Source organism: Miniopterus schreibersii, assembly GCF_964146895.1.
Source record: "Miniopterus schreibersii genome assembly, chromosome: X".
Classification (NCBI taxonomy): Eukaryota; Metazoa; Chordata; class Mammalia; order Chiroptera; family Miniopteridae; genus Miniopterus; species Miniopterus schreibersii.
Window position 1 is genome coordinate 20,963,861 of NC_138104.1, and position 20,595 is coordinate 20,984,455.

At 41.8% G+C, this 20,595-nt stretch overlaps 1 protein-coding gene across 7 annotated transcripts in view; it reads left to right on the forward strand.

Annotated features, from left to right (window-relative positions):
• The first annotated feature begins 309 nt into the window (after positions 1 to 309).
• The window catches only part of AMOT (angiomotin), a 62,545-nt gene continuing 42,259 nt past the window's right edge, over positions 310 to 20,595 (forward strand). The window contains exons 1-5 of one of the 7 annotated variants that reach the window (XM_081125056.1): positions 315 to 417; positions 505 to 718; positions 8,901 to 8,977; positions 15,314 to 15,462; positions 17,409 to 18,342. In XM_081125056.1, coding sequence (XP_080981182.1) covers positions 17,471 to 18,342 — 872 coding nt within the window. In that variant the 5' untranslated portion in view covers positions 315 to 417; positions 505 to 718; positions 8,901 to 8,977; positions 15,314 to 15,462; positions 17,409 to 17,470. The other 6 variants (XM_081125055.1, XM_081125058.1, XM_081125057.1 and 3 more) reach the window with 6 other exon arrangements.

Here is a 20,595-nt window from a genome sequence, read left to right on the forward strand (position 1 = left end):
TTCCTCCCAGCCAGCCCTTGCGTAGACTCTTAGGAACACTGTAGCCGAATTGTGCCACGTTAGTGGGAGAAAGACTGCGAGAGCCAGGAGCTCTGGCCTGAGGGGCTGGACCCCGCCGTTCAATTGTTTGAAACTTCCCCGCCCTCTGGCCCCGCCTCTCTTCTGTCCCCGCCTCTCTTCTGCCCCCCTCCTCCGCTCCAGGGTCCAGGCTGACTCCCTCCCCTTTTGCCCCGCCCTTTACTCCGCCCCTTTCCCTAGTCCGCCCCCAACCCCGCTCCTGGGCGGTCCTAGCAGCTCACTACAAGAAGAAAAGCCACCCATTCGTTCCCCTCCCCTACCTCCCATCCTTTGCCCAGGAGCTGCCTTCTTCGCAGTCACGCCCCTTCCTTCCGAGGAGATTTCTGACTGCCCAAGCTGGTAGACTCCTGATTTATTCCTCTATTTCTTCTCCTTTTCGCTTCATCTTCTCTTAATTCTCACCGCCCCCTCCACCCCCACCTCCAGTCTGTCTCGCCTCCGACCATCCGCTGCTCCACCCTCCGGCCCGGTATCCTGCCTGTCCACTGCCACCAAGGAGAACCCGGAGGGAGCAGCGAAGAGGGGAGCAGCCGGGAGTTGGAGTTGGGGCTTCCCCCCTGCCCATCCCTGGCTTTTGGCCCAGGACCGAAACCACTTGAACAAGCCGACAGTCGTCACCTTGCCTTCGTTGCCTTCAGGGGTAGGAGACGCCTGGTTAATTTTCGCGGGGAACTGGGACAGGATCCATGGTAGCATGAACTTGATCGTGCCCTCGGCGTGAGTCGATCTACATGCGTGTGGGGATACCCGTGTGTTCTACTTTCTTTGCAGCTGGCCATGAGTTTTCCAAGATGTGCAGCAAGTTAAATCCGTTAAAAAAATGTATGTTCCTTTCCCATCCTATGGAGATGCTTGCTAGTGGGTACCACAAGTTGATGGTACTTTTACTTCCTTGCCTCCTGGGGTCCTTGTAGGTAGGTCTCTAGGTAATTAAGCACAAAAGAAATTAAAGACCTGAGGGAACTTGAGGTCTACGTTTAGCTCAGCAGGAAAGTCCGTGCTTATCTCAGATTGCTAGATGCATTCCTCCTAAATGCTTAGGGTTGGGGTGGGGGCTCACACTCCCATCCCCTGGGGGCCGTGAATTCTTGAAGTTTTAAAGTCTGGGAGTAATGTACAATGATACACTCTGTGTGTGTGTGTGTGTGTGTGTGTGTGTTGGTGAGGAGGAGTTGCCCCATATCTGCTTTATATATATTAGTGTTGTGGGATCATATAGGTGTCTTGAGGGTCCCAAACCTGGGTCACTGAATGTTGGTGCTTCAACAGCAAGATGGACTTATCCACAAATGAAAATGAAGAGAAGGAAAAGTGAGATGGAAAGTGACAGCCTTTGTAGGCTATAGCAATCCCTGGTAAATTGCCACTGATAATAATGTAATAATAATTTGCATCAAGGGACAAAATACAATCAAATGAGAGTGGAAAGGGAAAGTTTGTGAGAAACAGCATTTCTGATGTCTAGCATGCATTTTAGAAAGAATTTTCTGACACCTTGGAGTGTCTAATTTAGTTCTTCTTGCTCTCCCTTCCCCTCCCCCCAAGGAAGAGTGGAATTTGGGAGACATTTTAAAACTTTTGAATACAACCCTCTTCCATTCAGAGAGGAAGATAGTCACCATAATCTTCAATAATGGAGGGCTAAGGTTATTTAAGTCTTCTTGAACAAGGCTTGTGAATATTCTTTTCTCAGGGCAGCCTCTGTGAAGCCTTCTCAGTTAGACCTTTCAGCACCCTCATTTCGTAGCTAAGAATAGTTTGAGATACCATTTTGGATGCGGGATAAATCTCCCATCTACCTATCTCCAATTGGGCAAGCACTGCAAACTTACAATAGTGGTGGTGGTCAAAGACCTGTTAGTAAGAGGTCTCCAACCCATTGCTTATTTGGGAGCAAATTTTTGACATATTTTAAAATAATTGTCTTGGTTGATTTTAATGGAGGAAAGGGAAGGAGGAAGGGAGAGAAGGAACAGTCACAGGGTGACAATTTTAAAGGCTATCGTGTTTCAGATCAGCTGGGAGGGAAAAGTTGGCCTGGCCAAACAACATTTTATAACTAGCCTGGGATATTTTAATAGCCAGGTGGTTGTAGAGTAGTTGCATCTATTTACAGATGATAACTCAGGTTCCAGTTATTCTGTATGGGTTTATCTGGTGTCATTTACAGACACTTTCTGGCACTACATCATACTTAATTTTAAGATAGTTCTTTCTTTGGAAAAGCCTGGATCTGTAAAATTGAAAGTGCTTTTGCTAATTTCATAGTCTAGATATGAAGTAAACCTCTGACCATACTTGTATGTAGAGTAACTTTTATGTGACTGTTGTGAATCTCTTTACCTATTTAAAAGTTTTTAGAAGGGAATTTTAAAAAGTCATATTCAATACTCTCTTGGATTTAGAAGTTGAAATCTTATTTCTGGTTTATGAATAAGGATTTATTAGTCGAATGCACAACCAAGACATTTTGTGGAGTTGCATTATCTGAAGTTTTGTAAAGAACGAATCAGACTCTTTCTAGAATGCCTTAAGAACAGTCTATTCAGAAAGCAGAGGGATGGATGCTATGACCTTGAGGTCCCATTGAGTGCCAGAATTCTAAGTGGGTACATCTGCTTGTGCGCCTCTCCTAAGAGCTCTCCCAGGGCCTGCGCCTTCTTTAAAAGGGTGTCTTTGTAATTAAGCAGCCCTTCTCCCCCATCCCCCTTTCTTCCTTTGATCCAGCTTTTTAAGGCTTTTTTCCCATTTTGAGACAAGAGGAGTTTCTCACACTCTTCTACTCCCCTCTTAAGGTTTCTTTTCCTTTCCCCCCTAAAAAGTCCCCTGAATTCTCAGGATGGTTAGAAGTTGTTTTGTTTTGTTGGTGGGGGGTGGTTACCAATGAGGATGAGTAGACAATATATTCCCTCTTTGGAAATGCTTGTGACCAGGTAGCCTCCTCCATGGAGACTGAGTATTTGGAATGCATGAGAACAGTCTATTCTTAGGTACTGTCTAGAAGAAATTGTCCTTTGCACCCATTAAGCCCAGCTTTAAACCACTGAAAAGGGTGGAGAGAGGTGTGTGTGCTCGTGGTCAAGCCTTTTAGGATGGTAAATGGCTAAATGTTCCCAAATCTCCTATTACATCACCTCTTACCCCCATGGATTCAGTGGGTTTGGAGATCTGCTTGACAAGTTAATTAGCTTGGGACTAAACCAATTTGTTTAGAATAATGCTCCATTGATTTCCTGTCCCCAGGAATTTTTGTTGGTGGTTTACTATGACATGTTTTCTTTAGTCTTGCTTACTTCTTCGTTCCTTGCTACCTTTTGTAGACTTTGGTCCAAAATTTAGGGTGTCACCCCCAAGTCAAAGGTTAGAATTTGGTCCCAAGAATGAAGAGGGCATTAAACAGGCTGTCCATACTGCATTACTCTCCTCCGTGGTGGGCTTTGTATGCCTTTTAACCCAGAGAAAGGAGGGAAGTCGCTTCTTCCACTCATAAAATTTGGTCTAAAAAAAGAAAAAAAAAAAAGAAAAATGGGAGGTAATTAGCTTTATAAAAGAATCCACTACAGAGTTCTTTGAAAGAGCTAGCTTTCCTAATTAGAGCCTTTGAGCTATTACTTAATATATAAAAATTCACTATAACTGAGCCTTCTCAGAAACATATTTATTGCAGAAAGACATTAGAATTTTGTTGTAATGATTATTGTTTGAATTAAGTGAGGCCATTAGTTGGCCTTTGAAGTCTTTTTGTTGTATAAGATGGAGTTAATTGTCTAAATCATTTTGGCTTATAATAATGCTGGCCACATTTAGCCCTAGCATACAACCACTTGTAGAAGGGAGCTAGTATGACTTTGTGGATCAGACTTCACAGATTTTGATAATTGTAAGGATGGGACTCTCTACACCATATAGGTGAAATATTTTAATTCCAGCTATTATATTCAAATACCTCAAAGACACAGAAAATTGCTTCAGGTAAATAACAGCAACTTAAATATACGAAGCTTTCCTAGTGAGCCTATTGGTGAGAAGGATCTGGGCTCTTGGCCCACCTCTAACTCAGTTTACTACCCTTGATAAGTTTTCCCCTTTTTGAGGGTAGGACAGAATGTACTGAGGGCCTGTTCTCAGAAGTTTATGGTTCTCTTCCTAGGTCTTGGTTTCTGGTGTGAGTATGAATGATCCCTAGTAGAATGGGGTGCAGCAGTTGTTAGAAATACAATCATGTAGTCATCTGGACAATTTTTTAAATAGATTTTTATTGATTTCAGAGAGAGAGGAAGGGAGAGGGAAAGAGAGATAGAAAACTTCAATGATGAGAGAGTTACTGATCGGCTGCCTCCTGCACGCCCCCAACTGGGGATAAAGCCTGCAACCCGGGCATGTGCCCTGATCAGGAATCGAACTGTGATCTCCTGGATCTTAGGTCGACGTTCAACTGCTGAGCCATGCCAGCTGGGCACATCTGCATAATTTTTAAAAGCCTGTAAGGATATATCAATATAAATGCCTTCTGTTTTGTATTTTAACAACATACCTAATTAAAAAGCTAAGATCCTGCCCCAAACTTTGTCAAGAATCTCATCATCCTAACAGATCACCTACTTTTCATTTTATCTAATTCCTTTCAGTCCTTGTTTCTCAACTTACTTGAATTTTCATAGAGTCATAGAAATGCCCACTGTTGCTTTTAAATAAGTGCCCACCTAAGACTTACCTTTGTAAATCTGTGTGGAGGAATGAAGTCAGAACTTGACTGAATTTACATGTAGAATCACATCCATTTGTTTCTTGAATGCCAGGAGTGACTAGGTGTGATTTAGGGGTGTTCAGGTACCTAGCAAGGCTATTAATTCTACTCCCTTGACCTCCTGTTAACCCTCCATCATTCATTTTAAGCAAAAAGAAAATGGTTCACCGTTTGCTTTATCTAAATCACTAGCATTAATCCTCAGATCACTGTATCATGATATCCCATCATGAGGGTACAAATTTGGGTAGACTATGGAATCTCCCAAGTGAGAAAGGAAAAGCAAGAAAGCACAAAGCTATTTTATAGCTTTGAAATGAATATGTTTAAATTAGACATTTAAGTAAGGAAACTAAGGATTTTAGACAATGAAATATAAGATATGTAAGTTCTAGCAAGATAACCTGCGTTTGAGACCTTCACCATATAGTGAAAGTTCAGGTGCAGGGTCCTTTAACTTTCTTTCTTTCTTTTTTTTTTTTTTAATCCTCACCTGAGGATATTTTTTCCATTGCTTTTCAGAGAGAGTGGAAGGGAGAGAGAGAGAGAGACAGAAACATCAATGTGAGAGAAACACATCAATTGGTTGCCTCCTGCATGCGTCCTGACTGGGGCTGGGGATTGATCCTGCAACCAATGTACGTGCCCTTGGCCAGAATTGAACCCGGGACCCTTCGGTCAGCAGGCCGACACCCTAACCACTGAGCCAAACCACCTAGGACTTTCATTTTTTTTTTTTGATAGCAAAGTTATAATATACATATGATCTTAAATTTTGGATGGATTCATTCCTGAAAACCAGTGGCTCATCATAAATTAGATTAAGTTTCTTTAACTGGAATAGGAAGGTGAAATATAAGTTTTTAGTACTTAGTACCAAGTTCAGTACAGGGACATTTTTTAATGATATGTGTTCATGGGGAAAATGCAGATGGATATATTTATATGCTAGATCTCCTAAGGTAATTTTTGAACATCTTTTTTAACTCTATCAACTGTCCTTCACATTTGTAAAGTCCCTTTCACTATTGCCCCTCACTCCATGAAATATCATTAAGCTGTGTGACTTGAAGTTAGGATCTGGGTGTCTCTGCTCTGTCCTCTCTGACTTGCCATGTGACCAAGGGTAAATAAATTAGCTGCTCTGAGCTTCAGTTACCCTTCTGGGAAGCAAGGATATTAATACTTCACAGAGGTGTTTAGGCATGCTTCGTATTGGGCACAGGCTTTGAGGTCATTGGATGAAAGGTGTTTGCATGATGGCAGAGCAGGCTTATTATAGGGTCCTAAGCAGGTGTTGACTTTTAATAAGCTTTGCTCTCTTATAGTGCCTTTTGCTTCATTGCCTTATTGACGATAATTGATTGTACCATCGTTTGTATTATTGACCCTCTTGGTTCTTAAAATAATTAAACATTCTGTGCGGTAAGTTGAAGTCCTAGTAAGAGGACTCTAGCATCTCCCAGGATGGTGAGAATAGCTTCAAAAAGAGACATTAGTTGGAATGTGCCATAGAGTTTAGTGAGTTCTTCTGACCTCTTCCAGAAGATTAAAAAGAGTAAAGCAAATTTCTGTGTGTGTGTGTGTGTGTGTGTGTGTGTGTGTTTTAAAGGAGAAAGTTTTGAGTAATATTTGCTTGTGACACATACTGATGATAGCCAGTAACTGAAACCCAGCCATCATAGTGTTTTATACACAGCTGGTTTTTATTAATGATGGAATATTTATGCTTGCTGTACAATTCATGGCTCATTTCCATGTGTATGTCAGGACTTAAATACCCCCAAAAGCAACATTAAGATAACATTAAATATAAATGTGGCCAAGCTGGAAAGGGTGTGTTTTGGGGGGGTTTCTCTTATTCTTATTGGTGTTGCTTCAGATAACAGTAACTGCCCCCCAACTTTAGGCACTGGTGCAGATCTTTTTTTTCCTTTCTATAACCCATTGCAAACTTTACATTTTGATCCTTCTGATATGGACAAATGATCTCCCCTCCCTCTGTGATGCAGATGAAACTGATGTATGTGTTTTTTAAGAGCATATTTTCCCTGCACATGCTTCTCATTATCTGAGAGGCCTGGACTCAATAAGTAAAGAAGCAGAGAAACCACATAATTGAAAGGAGAATGACGGTGGTGCATACTTGGAATATTTGTGGGAAGGGGATTGCTGACATCAGAAAATTTAGTGGCCTGAGTGTTAACAGCATTGAAGAGGAATAAGCTTTCTGTGTTTCTGTGCATTGAGACTTATTTTTATGGGATAAAAATAGGGGCCAGGTTTGACATCCTTTTATGAAGTTGCCCTGGAAACTTTGATGATTATAGAATAGTTCAATTAAAACCTTCCCCATTAGGAAGCTAATTAGTATATTACTTAATCATTTGGGTAGTTTTCAAGGGGCCTGGATTTGCATTGAAGTAATGACATTTTTTTTCATGTGATAGGAAACTAAGATAAAAATCACAGATGGGGAAAATTATTTAGACTGCGTATATTGAAGAAATCTAACTTTTTCCTTATTACATTTAGGTTTGCAGTTCAGATAGTCATTTCACTCTGTTTATATACAGTGATCACATTTTAGTTTAGTAGCCAGTTTTACTTTCTGGATCACAGGCTGTAGACAAATGCTTATTAATTTGAGTTTCCTATATGAATTGGAGAAATATGACAAATGACAATAAACCATTTTATTAAGGTAATGTTTTTGGGTTTTTTTCTTCTTCTACAATTAGTTTCTCTTTGGGGTGTGTGTGTGTGTGTGTGCGTGTGCGTGTGTGTTTGGGAGAGGCAGATTGTTGTTGTTTTTTAAAAGCAAACAAATCTTGGAGCTAGGAAAATTTTGATGACCCTCTTTGCTCCCAAGAACATTCTTTCTGCCTCAGGCTCTCAGTTAGTCTTCCATTAGGGCGATTTGATGATTTTTCTGACCTGTACGTTTTGTGACTAGGCTAGCAGCTCTCCCTTGGCAGCCTGAAAGAGAGTGTTTATGATAGGAACTGGAGTGCAGGATTCCTAGCAGGTTCTTTCTTCTGTACTATGACTTTTTTAAGAGAATGAATACTTGTTCCTGAGGTTTCAGGGCCATTTGAAATAGAGTAAGTGCTCAGTAGCTAAATATGTAACGTGGTGCTCCTTTCCCCCATAACGAGTAGGGGAGAGTCATTCTGTACATATACAGGGGTGGGAAAAAGTAGGTTTATGGTTGTGAGTATGGAAAATAATACAATAATTAATAAATAATAATACAAGAATAAACTCTGATTTGTGTGCTCATAACTGGAAACCTACTTTTGCCCCACCCTGTACTCCCTGACTCTATACCTGCAGCATATGCCTGCACTAAAGTTTTGGAGAGTGGGCAAGTTGGCTGGGTTATATGATTTGTAGTTTAACTGATTTCACCCTCGTCCTTCCTGGGAAGACATGGTCGAGATTTAGTTTCGCAATGGCAACTCAGTCAGGACCGGTTCTTGGGACTTGCAAGTCAGCAGGAGGAGGAGGGGCTGATTCTGGGGAGTGACTCAGGCCCTTTGGTATGAAGATATGAAACGCTGGCTCCTGTCCCTGCACCTGCTGGATGCCACACCTGTAGTCGGCACCTGAGCCCCACTCAGACGCAAAAACCAGACTGAAGGCAGATGGGGCTCCCTTCAAAAGGGGTCCAGCAAAGCAAGGAGCTCCCAATTATGTTAGTGGAGCGCCACTGCAAATTATATTTAGCTGTTCCAGTATTGGTACAGGAAATGTCTTAGATATTTTCTTGTAGGTACAGTGCACTACCTTGCTCAAGAGGGAATGTGCTTGGAGCCCCTAGGGAATCTGCTTTCTTAATGAATTTTTCTTGTGAACTGTCCTCTTAAAAACTGAAGAGTCAGTTCTGTAGAGGTTCGTGTCTAATAACCTAGCACAGGGTAGGAAGTCACAAGACCTGGGTTCTTACCCTGGCCCCACCAGTGGGCCACAGTGAAACCTTGGTTAAATTAGTTATCATTAGCCATCTGTCCTGGACTTAAGCTGCTGCAGTTGTAAAATAGAATTAATCACATCTGCCTTTATGTCCTCACAGAGCTGCTGAGAAGGACAAATAAGATAACAGAAGTGAAAGAGCTTTTGTCCCCTTAGAAGAAAGGCTGAGAACGAAAGGTAATAGTATGATTGTTATTGCTATTTTGTCTTTCATTCCTTTTCTTCTCTTTCTGTTGCCTCTAGCAAAGTCTTTGGGAAGTTGTTATTTACTCTGTATGCAATTAGCAAGTATATTTTATGTACCAATGAATGTTTTAGGTGTTAGGAATGACACAGAAGAAAAGCTTGCACTCAGCCAGTGCGCTCTAAAAACTTGCAGTCTAGCCACCTCCATTCTGGTTCAACCTATTAAGTGATTTCTGCCTGGGTACTTAGAAGCTTAAAGGACTAGAATTAACTTCTTTTTTCCTCTCTGCATTGCAACTGGGGACTTCCATTCCTGGGGCAGTGTGTTCCAAAGTCTAGACTGAAGATATAAGGGGAAGGGGGTGGTGGTGTGGAGAGCCATAGGTAAATAAAGGAATTTCTCTTGCACCACGCTCACATTTGCAAAGTACCTGACCCTTGCCCACTTTTTTCAGGGGCCCAACCTAGTTTCACCTTTGGTTCCAGTCTGCTCCTACTCTGTACACTCCATCCCACTTTTGGACCTTAGCAGTTATCCATATGCTAATGGTTCCCAAAGCTATACCTCAGCTTATCTTTGACTCCTCCCTTTCCAACTTCTCCAAGGTGAAGTCTGTTATCAGATTCCATGTCTCCTACTCAGCTCATAGGTCTCTTCCTCTAGGAAGCTTTGCTCAGGTAGCTCAGAGGTTTTTGCAGGCTCCTCTGTGTTGCCAGAGCTATCTGCTCACACCTCTGGTTTCCTGTTGGATTTTATCTACTGCTTGACTGGGAGCTCCTTGAGGACTGGACTCTGTGTTTTTATTTATCTTTTCTTATGCACCCTAGGACCTTCACAGTGTCTGGCTATAGTTATGTGCTTAATAAATGTTTGTGGAAAATATGGCATGATAAGTGCTCTAATAGAGATGTGTATAAAGTTCAGAAGAAACCGTGAGGAGAGAGAATTTGTTTTCAATATTGAGCAGCTTTGGGGGGCAGGGTGAAGATAGAGAAAGATTAGGGAAAAACCTTCCAGGGGAAGGTGAAGAGCATTGTCCTCTTCTAAGAATTCTTACTAAGCAGCCCAGGAAAGAAATGCCTGTTGTGTCTGTTTTTGCTAAGGCATCTCTGGCCTGTTTTCCTTCCCTGCCTTAGGACTGGATCACTTTTATGGTCGAGTCTGCAAATAAACCTCTGTCTATAACACATTGGCCATTTAAGACAGGTGCCACTTAGCCATATAATATTAAACAGGGCTGACCTTAAATGTGCCACCTTAATGGTGGCTGAAAATAGAGGTTCACAGGCACAGTGGTTATGTATACTTAGTTCTATATAGCGCAATACCCTGTCAAATATATTCAATATTGGTGTCTGAAAACTAACCAGTTTAATTCTGAGAGTTTAGCATGTTGGGTCACTAGAACTGAATGTCTTCAAGCTGACTGTCAGATCTTTCCAAGGGCGAAAAATGAAACATGATATACACCATTACTGGCCATGAACCTGTTCTCACCCACCTGATGCTTTTACTAATTAGCTTCTTGACTGAGTGGCAATTTGGCACAAGTGCATGCAAGCTAGATTCACAAGGAAGTCCACATTCCACTTGGCCATTTTGAAAGCCAGTGGGACACTGCGCTGCTTCTCTTGGCTTCTTTCCTTCCCAGGAGTCCTGCTCTGCCCTGGTGGAAAAATGGGAGCAGGATAACTTTTCATTAAATGAAGGAGAGATTTCATGGGCTTTGATGTTTTGCTAGTTTTATTTTTTTAGTGGGTTGTCTAAAAACATTCATGTTCCTTGACCCATTAATTTTACTTTGGGGATTCTCTCATTAGGAAACAATCCAAAATATTGAAAAAGGCTAAATCACAAAGATGTTTTTATAACATTATTTAGACTAGAACAAAATTTAAAGCAATGTAAATGTCTGAATAATTGGAAAATGGGTAAGTGAATCTTGATACACTCATTTAATGGACTATTACACAGTCATTGCAGTGTTTGTTATGAAGTCTCTGCCACAACATGGAGAAAGTGCTTATAATAAAGTGAAATATAAGATCCAGAATTACATGTACATTCATATTTCATTGCTTTGTAAAAATGCAAATACACAAAGAAAAAACTAAAGGAAATACTCTATAATGTTAACAATGTTTGGGCTGAGTTGCTAGGATTATGAGTGATTTTTTCTTTGTTATAAATATTTGCATGTTGTGCTTATGTTACTTGTAAAATAAGTAAAAATAAAAGTAGTATGCCATTGAAGATGGGATATTGGTAAAGTAGACAGCTTCTAGGTGTATTTTAAAACTTTTCTCAGTTTATTCTCAATCCGATTTTATGGACTGCTTATACTCTTTCTGAGGCAAGAGGAAGCGGGCTGGAATGGCGTGATCTATTTATTCCTGTCTTGGAATGGGTGTGTGTGGAGTGCGGTGGAGGGGTGGTGGCAACAGTATTTTTCTTGTTACCCAGTATTTCACTGTTCATGTACATTTTATGGTTAATCACTTCTGTTGCCTGTTAATATGTTCTACTGAATTGCTTTATAGTACAGAAAAGTAAAACTGGAACCAAATTGACCACACCTTTGAGTTGCCATCTCAGAAACAGATAACTGACATTGATCCTCAGTAAGATTTGGAAATACCAAGGTCTTACTGTAGGTCTTAAAATAAATTTCTAACCTAGATTGAGGTAGAGATAGGAGGAAAGAGGTGGGGCTGACTCAAAGCCTTTTCTTAAGCTAGCAATAGACTTAAGTAACAGTAAGTACCAAGTTGTTGGCAAGACCTAAAACAGGGGCCTGGAAATATTGATCAGTGGAGGTTCCTGTTACTCTCTGAACTATCTGCATATCTTGGCCTAAAGAGGAGAGATTGTGTAAAGTCCTTCCACTATACTTCTAACTAAACACATCCCTTTTACCTGTTTGGATCCCCCCCACCACCACCATTATCATTTTATTTACAATGGAATTGAAAAATTGGTGGTAGGATTAAGCCCCATTCATAGTCCTTAAAAACTAGAGTCAATTCAGTTTAATAAATATTTATTAAGCTTCTTCTATATGTAAACTAATTTGCTAGATAATATATTTTAGTGGAAGGACTATTCCCCTTGGAGTAATAAAACTTGTGTTCTGGCCCTGACTCTGACCCCTTTTAAGCTCTGGCATCATCATCTATAAAAAGAGAGGGTTGGACCACTGGATGGTCTCCCAAAAGTCTTTCTTGTTCGAACATCCATTGATGTAAGGACCTCTGCACACAGACTGAGTTGCAAATAAAGGCTTCACAAAATCAACCCTACTTTATAAATAAATTGCTGCAGCCTTCTAGAAAGAAAACCACTTTGAAATAATAATATTAATAGCTAACTTTTACTGAGCCTTTACTATGTCCCAGGCTCTGTGTTTATACTTTACATGGATTACCCCCTTCAGCTTTATAAAACTCTGTGAGGTATGAGCATCATTATCCTTAGTTTGCAGATGATGAAATTTGAGACTTGGGGAAGTCAAGAGACGTGTATGAGGTCAATTAGTAAGCCATAGATCCAGAATTTGAACTTGGACAGAGTAACTTTAGGCCCAGGCTCTTAACCATGATGTTTATATTGCCTGCCCATTACCCATTGAAAGTTTAGGGATAGCCTGCAAAGGGACCATTGGTTCTTACCTTCCAGAGGAAGTGAGTTAGCATCCTGATTTGCAAGACTGTTGGGAAAGGTGTTCCCTAGGACACTTCAGGCCACAATATGGACTTACCTGAGAGGACATGAGAGAATTCAGTGGGCTGTTTTGCCTCTCTCTTCGTGTGTGTGTGTGTGTGTGTTATGTACAAATACGTGCATGCAGACATATGGAAAACTTTGAGTTGGCTTATTTCCATATAGCTGGAAGTAAAATTGTATGAACAAGTTGACCAAGATTTAGCAGAGAAACAGGTTTCCTAGACTTAAATTGTTCATCCTGGTTGGTGGAGTGGGGAGTAGGGGCAGAATAGGAAGAGGGGATAGAAGGGACAAAGAGAAGATCTTACAGGCATATTTCAAAATTTATTTGAAGGGTGGGAATTTGGCCACCTTATCATGTTGATTTTCTGGGACTTGGGCTGGGAAACATCTGGGCTCTAACTAATGTGTTTTGGCATAACCTCCCAGGTATACTGGGAGAAGCCAATGACTGCAAATGGAGTAAGAATTTAGCTTGGCCTTGCTGACCCGTTGTTATTACAGAAAAGGTGAATATATAGATTCAAATTGCATTTTTAAAGAGAGAACATGGATATCCTTTCGTCCCCTAGCAAATATCTTCAGGCACAGTCTATTTGTCCAGGAGAAACAAGGTTATTTTATTGATTGAAGATGATGTCAGACCCCTGGAAGTTGGGGTGATTAAAGCTGTGGGCAGATTAAAGGTTGCAGAGTTCATACTATTTTAGTTCTTGCACATGAGACAAAAAATATTTTCCTTTCATTTCTCTAATAAATAAATGGAGTAGTGTTTTCCTTTTTCTGTGACTCTTACCATTGTAGGTGAACATAAGTTCTTTAAGAAACAATCAGCAAACTGGAGAGAAATCAGCAAAGCTTTTTTCTTAGGCTGAGTTCTTTTCCTCTTTTAAACAGAAACAAAAAAGGCCAGGGGGTAGGGTAATGGGGAGGGACCATCTGTCCAGTTGACTTAAAATGATTTGGGTTTTGAAAGGATATGGAAGAGGGAGGACAAAATTAAGGGAAGAGAGTAAAACTTTGGACAAGTAAAGTTTTTTGGTGAGGAGCTGGGCGTTAGGAGCAAGCCAGTCAAGATTGGCATGAAGAATCTAAATAGTCCTGGCAAAGAACTGTATGGTGGTTTCTCTCCAGGGGTTCAAGTTTAAAAGCCTCGAGCTATTTTCTACATGTTTCAGTTTTTTTTAAAAAAGACAACTGTTTTGTTCAGAATTGGACAATCAAAGCACGGTGGTTATTTACCATAGCTCTGTTAACAGTCCAGCTTTGATTCCAGTTAGAAGTTGTTCCTCTCTTTGAAATTAGGGGAGACACCCCCAAATAATTACCTTGCAGATTGGAGATGGTTTTGCTTTTGATTGTGATTACACATTAGGCCAAAAACAAGATGGAAAGACAAATTTCCATGTTTGCTCACTCTATATCTGTTCATTTTATTTTTGGCAACGTTGCAAGGAAGTAATGTTAAATTAATCACTGTGCGGTTTTGTGGATTTTTTAAAAACTTGGATGCTTTGGACATGCTCCTGAAATACAGAGATGCTTGTGTGTTTCCTCTGCAATGCCTTACTCTGCAGGCAGTGTCCCTGGTGCAGTTTAAAGCCTTTCCTTTAAGTGATAAGAGTGAATCATGGCTAAGCCAAGACAGAAAATAAGAATGTGGATTATGTGCATGTCACCTAAACACAAACTCTTCAGACTGATAACCATTTTGGTTGGCCCTGCAGGCCTTTTCAGAGGGCCAAGACAGTAATTAGAAATGAGGACTATCTCAGACCCATATCTGGTGGGCATTTGCAGCTAGCCTCTATTGTGTGAGTCTAGTCTTTCATTTTTGGGGGATACCGAGGCTGTGAAAGTGCTGAGAAAACAAGTAGGGGCATCTTCGTGAAGGAGAAGGGTTGCTGCTATGGAATGAGAAGGGCGATTGCCTTTGCTGCCTCAGGAAGAATGGCTGGGCCATTGATCAGATTGTACTCCCTGGCTCTGTGAGGGCAGGAACTGTATGCTGCATGTCTTTTGTATTCCTCAGTGTTTAGCATGAGGCTGGAAAATGTCTGGACTAGCCAGTATGCAATACATAATAATGACTTGGTTCAAAAGGAGTTTGGGTTTGCTCCTGAGGCTGTAGCAGTTGAATCAGGAGCTCCACTGAGCATTTATCTTTGACCAAGTACCTATCTTCTGATGACTGCTTTTTCCTCTGGGATGAAAGCCTCACTCACCTGCCCTGCTACTGATAGCAGTTTAAAGGTAGCACCTTAAAGGTGACAGTGGTTATGGCTTCTGTCCTCACCCATCCTTCCAACTCAGAATCCAAGCAGCTGCTTTTTGGGGGCTGTGAGGCTAGAGCAGAGCAAGCTTTTCCCATCTTGGACCTGGACATTTCCATCTCCTGGAGACTGCTGATCTCCTGAACTTACTCCTGGATAGTGGTTTCTTTTCTTCTTGGTGGAAATGGACTCTGGCACTTATACAAAGGCAAGCACCTGGGAGGACAAGTCATTCCCTTGGAAGGACTGGTTTGGTTAACTGTTGGCCATTGGTGGCAAAATAGAAACGACGTTTTTATTTCTCCTCCCTACCCCTCCTGAACATTTCAGAGTGACCACTGGTTGGACTCTTGGCGACGCTTAACCTGAACCTGAGTGTTAGGGGAGAGGGAATCTGCCGGTGCGGATTCTGGAGCTGCTCATAAGCAAGAATTCCCTATCCTGATCAAGGCTTTAAGCCTAAAAGAAAGCAGAAATAGGTATGAACCATCGGTGTGTATGTGTGCCTGTGTGTGTGCGTGCGAGCCTGTGTGTGTGCAGGGTGGGGTGGGTGTGCAATGGGAGGGGGTGGTGTACTTACTCTTCAGGGTCTGGGGCAGCTCACTGTGTGCATTTCCTTGCCTTGCAGGAGGGGTTTTTAAGTGATTTTCTTGTAACCATACAGGCTCCTGTTTCCATTTCTTTGAGGGGAAAAAAAAAAGTAGTTTGGTAGTCATCTTTCCAGTTTCAGGCACCAAGAGATTTATATAAAATCCCAATCTAACAGTTTAAATACAGGAGTCTCAGCGGGTCACTGGGAGGGAGGGAGGGAGGGAGGGAGGGAGGGAGGGAGGGAGGGAGGGAGGGAGGGAGGGAAGGAAGGAGGAGGGGGGGGAGGAAAGGAACTTGAGAATAGGTTGCTCAGCACCTTGGTGTGCTCTTCCCAAAAAATATGATTAATGAGATTTAAAAAGAGCCTTGGGAAGGTTAACTACTCTATACAATAATTGGAAACCAGGTAGCAGTAATCATGCAAAAAGTGCGAAAGGAGAGAAGATGAACATTCTCTATCTACCATACACATCTTCTGAGTCACTCCTTGTAAGGCTAAAGGAAAGGAGGTCATGTTTCCAGAGAGACTGGGGGCTATTTAATATAGAAATCAGGGCCTTGTAACCAGGATTCCAGAGCTGTCATCTAGGAACCCAAGGGCGGGGTAGGTTAACCTTTATTGTAACTTTATGTGTGACATTATGTCCATTATCCAACACTATTTAAGATCCTTAAAGTGAAAGTTTCATTATTGAGTATTAATATTAAATTGCAGTACATAAGGTGTACAAAAAAATCTTTCCAAAGATTTTTTGAGCCTGTAATGAGTTTGTTTGTACTATTATACTGTGCAGAGGGAGAGACAAAACGGGAGGTCACCTATACTATTTTTTAGGTAGGGGAACAGAAGACAAGAAAAGAGGAATCAGTTATTTAGGTTACCCTGTATAACCATGGCATGCTTAGAATTTGAATCTTGAGTTGTTTTACTACTGATACCAGTTTCACTCAATTCATATTACTTCCTTAAGAAGAATTAGTGGTGGTGGGGTATATTATAATTATGCCCTTTCCAGAAGGATGACCTTTTTATTTTTTCAATTCCTAAATGCTGTCAGAGACACACTTCAAATGAAAGAGAGTTTTCCCTTTAAGTTCCTCTTACCCAACAACAGAAACAACAAAATCTCAAAAGACAATTCCTGGATGGCTGAAAGAGAAACTTTGTCAATAACAATTATACCAAGCCCTTCTCTTACTAAGCCAGGAAGCATCCAAAATGGACAACACAAAAAGGATTCCTTAAAAAAAAAATGTTTCAGAGTTTTATGAGATCACAGAAAATGATTTACATCGAGCAGGGATCATTTCTATCTGGTGCAAGCCAAGCTGTTTTCACCTCTTATTTATTTTACTTATTATTTGGCGTTTTATAACTCCCTTCACATGCTGAACTGCTGTACAGATCCTGTCTATGGGGTAACTTCTCCCCACTGTCCTGCCCCTACTGCCACAGCTATAAGAGTTGGATTTTTCATTTAAACAGAATACAGAGAGATGAACCTTATAAGTAAGGACCTAGGAAAATTGCCCTCTCTGACCACCCTACTTGACTGCTCTAGGTTTGCCCAGTCCTCTTCGGAGTTAAGTCAAGATTAAATATTTAACCCATGCTAAAAGTGAAAGAGGAAACAGAGAGCTCTTATGCCTCCAAGTTCCTCATCATGTCAAAGCTAGAGTCAGGAGTCACCAACAATTAATATATTAATTCTAGATTCAATTCTATACTTTGTATCTCCAGTGGAATCATCACCCCAAATACCCATTTTATTTCCCTTTAGAGGAATGATTTATCCATCAACTGGGTGTTAAGCTTCCTGTTTCCCCTTCCTAGGTCAAGGGCAGCCCAAGTGCCCAATTTCTCTCTCTCTTCACAAGGCACCACCAGCAATAGAGATGAGAAATTCTGAAGAACAGCCAAGTGGAGGAACCACGGTGTTGCAGCGTCTGCTACAAGAGCAGCTTCGCTATGGCAATCCTAATGAGAATCGCAACCTGCTTGCCATACACCAGCAAGCCACAGGGAATGTCCCTCCTTTCCCCAGTGGCAGTGGGAACCCAGGTCCTCAGAATGATGTGTTGAGTGCCCAAGACCACCACCAACAGCTTGTGGCACATGCCGCTAGACAAGAACCCCAGGGGCAGGAAATCCAGTCAGAAAATATCATCATGGAGAAACAGCTTTCCCCTCGAATGCAGAATAATGAGGAACTCCCAACCTATGAAGAAGCCAAAGTCCAGTCCCAGTACTTTCGAGGCCAACAGCATGCCAGTGTTGGAGCTGCCTTCTATGTCACTGGAGTCACCAACCAGAAGATGAGGACTGAAGGACGCCCATCAGTTCAGCGGCTCAATCCTGGGAAGATGCACCAGGATGAGGGACTCAGAGACCTTAAGCAAGGACATGTCCGCTCTTTGAGTGAACGACTAATGCAGATGTCACTGGCCACCAGTGGAGTTAAGGCCCATCCACCTGTTACCAGTGCTCCCCTCTCCCCACCACAACCCAATGACCTCTACAAGAATCCCACAAGTTCCAGTGAATTCTACAAGGCCCAAGGGCCACCTCCCAGCCAGCATAGCCTGAAGGGCATGGAACACCGTGGCCCCCCGCCAGAGTATCCCTTCAAGGGCATGCCACCCCAGTCTGTAGTGTGCAAGCCCCAAGAGCCAGGGTACTTCTATAGTGAGCATCGTCTGAACCAGCCAGGGAGAACAGAGGGGCAACTGATGAGGTATCAGCATCCCCCTGAGTATGGAGCAGCCAGGTAAGAGAGTTCCCTTTCTATAATTTTCTGACCTCCTCCCCAACCAGCTTCTGCTGTGTGTTGGGAATCTTAAGGGAAGGAATGGGCAGGTGATTGGTATAGCAGACTCTTCAATGCATGGCTGGCCCCTGACATAGTAAATTTCCTTCCAACCTGAATTTCTAGCCATAATTAGCACTGTATAAACATTCCCTGAAGTTAATAGGTTGAGTATGGCCTCAACTGCCTAGTGGGTGAACAGGAGCACAAGTCTTGGTTTTAGAAGCTATTTGCTGTCCTGTCTCCCAGGATATTGAAAGAAGGGTCAGTGTTCCATCTTGTGAGTTTTAAGCCCTTCCTTTAGGAGCAGAAGCAAATTTTCTTGGACTTTAGTCTGGAGTATCCTATCACTTCTACTTCTTCCCCTCTGCAAAACTCTCATCACTATTTTCATGAACACATCTTTCTGCAGAATTACTGTGATTCTTTTGGACACTAAACAAACACTGACATATTACTGTGGGGGAACTATATATATGCAGGTTCAGAATGTAACTTGCCTTCTACTTCCTTTCAGTTTATGAAGTCTAGATTGCTTCATCTTCATTCCATAGAAACTTTGTTAGTTGCCTGTTGCATTTGTAAACGTCTAATTTAAATTCATGTCATATTATATAGAAGTTTTGGTCAGATGCTAAAATGTAGAAGGCAAAATACACCCATGACTTTTGTATCACTGGCCATTAGTTCAGGAGTACTGTTTCATATATTCAGTTCTTCCTAAATACACAGGTGGACAAAAGTAGATTTACAGCTGTGAGTACGTGAAACAGAGTTTATTCTTGTACTATTATTTCTTAGTTATTGTATTATTTATTTGTATTACAACTGTAAACTTACTTTTGCCCACCTGTGTATACTGATTTATTCCAGGGCCCACTGTATCAATCAGACCTTATGATTCCATTACTCAGTTCATTGCTCCTATTGTTCCTGTTGGGACCATGTCCCTGATTAGTAGATTTTCAGCATATGGGGCAGAGGGAGGGTTTCAACCATGGGTAACAGTGATGGAAGTTATATGGTATTCCTGCCCTGTCACCATGGGTAATTCTGGGTGTCCGTGAGGTTTGAAGTGCCTGGATCTAGAGTGGCCTTTTCCATAAGGGCCCCTAGACTAGGCCTGTGATCTCTTTGATGTCTAATTCTTTGCCTCCTGCCTCCTTCTCATTCCTTTGGGAAAAAGCCTCTTGGCTGAAGTTCTTCATTGGGTGACTCAGGAGACAAGGCAGTCAGGGGGTGGAGTAGAGGTAAGGTAAGAGAATGCACCTGGCATTTCCTGCTATTTCATTTTCCCCTTCCAGGTCCATTTTTTTTAGCCAGAGACAATTCACGTTGGGCTCCACCCCTAACTTTGCCAGTTCAGGATTTTTTTTCCCTTAAATCCTCTGTGCAGCTTTCAAAAGGCAGGAGCCCAAGTTCTGATAAGTGGCTTGGAACAGGAAATGGGGTAACGGACAGGGCCCTTCCGGTTTAAATGAGATCAAGAACCCAATTCCCATCTGCCCAGTGAAGCGGAAGACCCAGGGAGGGGTTGGTCTGTTGGCCTGCTTAGCTTAGTGGAAACCCATCCAAGCCAACAAAATGTCAATGAAGCTGGGTTTTTTGTTTTGTTCTTCCCATTAGTATGGAAGAGTCTGTGGGACTCCCTACGATATGTGGATGGGCTGATGTCTGTTGCCTTGAGGGAGGGGAGTGTGTTAGCTGGGGTGTGGAGCAGAATCCAAAGCCCCACTCAGCACATGGCCTGCCTTCCCAGGAAAGCTATTTTCAGAACTCATTCACCAGTATTGTTCGTGATCTGAAATGGCTCCCACAGTGTTTGAAGCTAGATGGAAAAGTCCTTTGATCTGCCTAAATAAATAATAAGAAACCCAAAGAGGGATTTTTTTTTTCCTCCAATACTGATCAAACCAGCAGAGAAATTTAGCTGTATCTGTTTTATGGAAGATACTTGTATTTTCCCCTCCCTCCTACATTATCTGTGGTTCTATCTTCCTGTCCCCAAAGGCAGTAGAGCTCACGCTGATTGCCCTCTCTTGAGCAGTATTTTAATACACAGGTTTATTCTGCCGTTTTTTTCGTTTTCTCTATAGGAGAGGAACAGGGTGCTTGATAGGCTCGATGAATAATGAAATTTAAAAGATGCTTTGTGTGAAGTTTGGGTCTGCATCAGAAAAATTCCGGCACTAAAATATTTGCAGGGCATGGGAC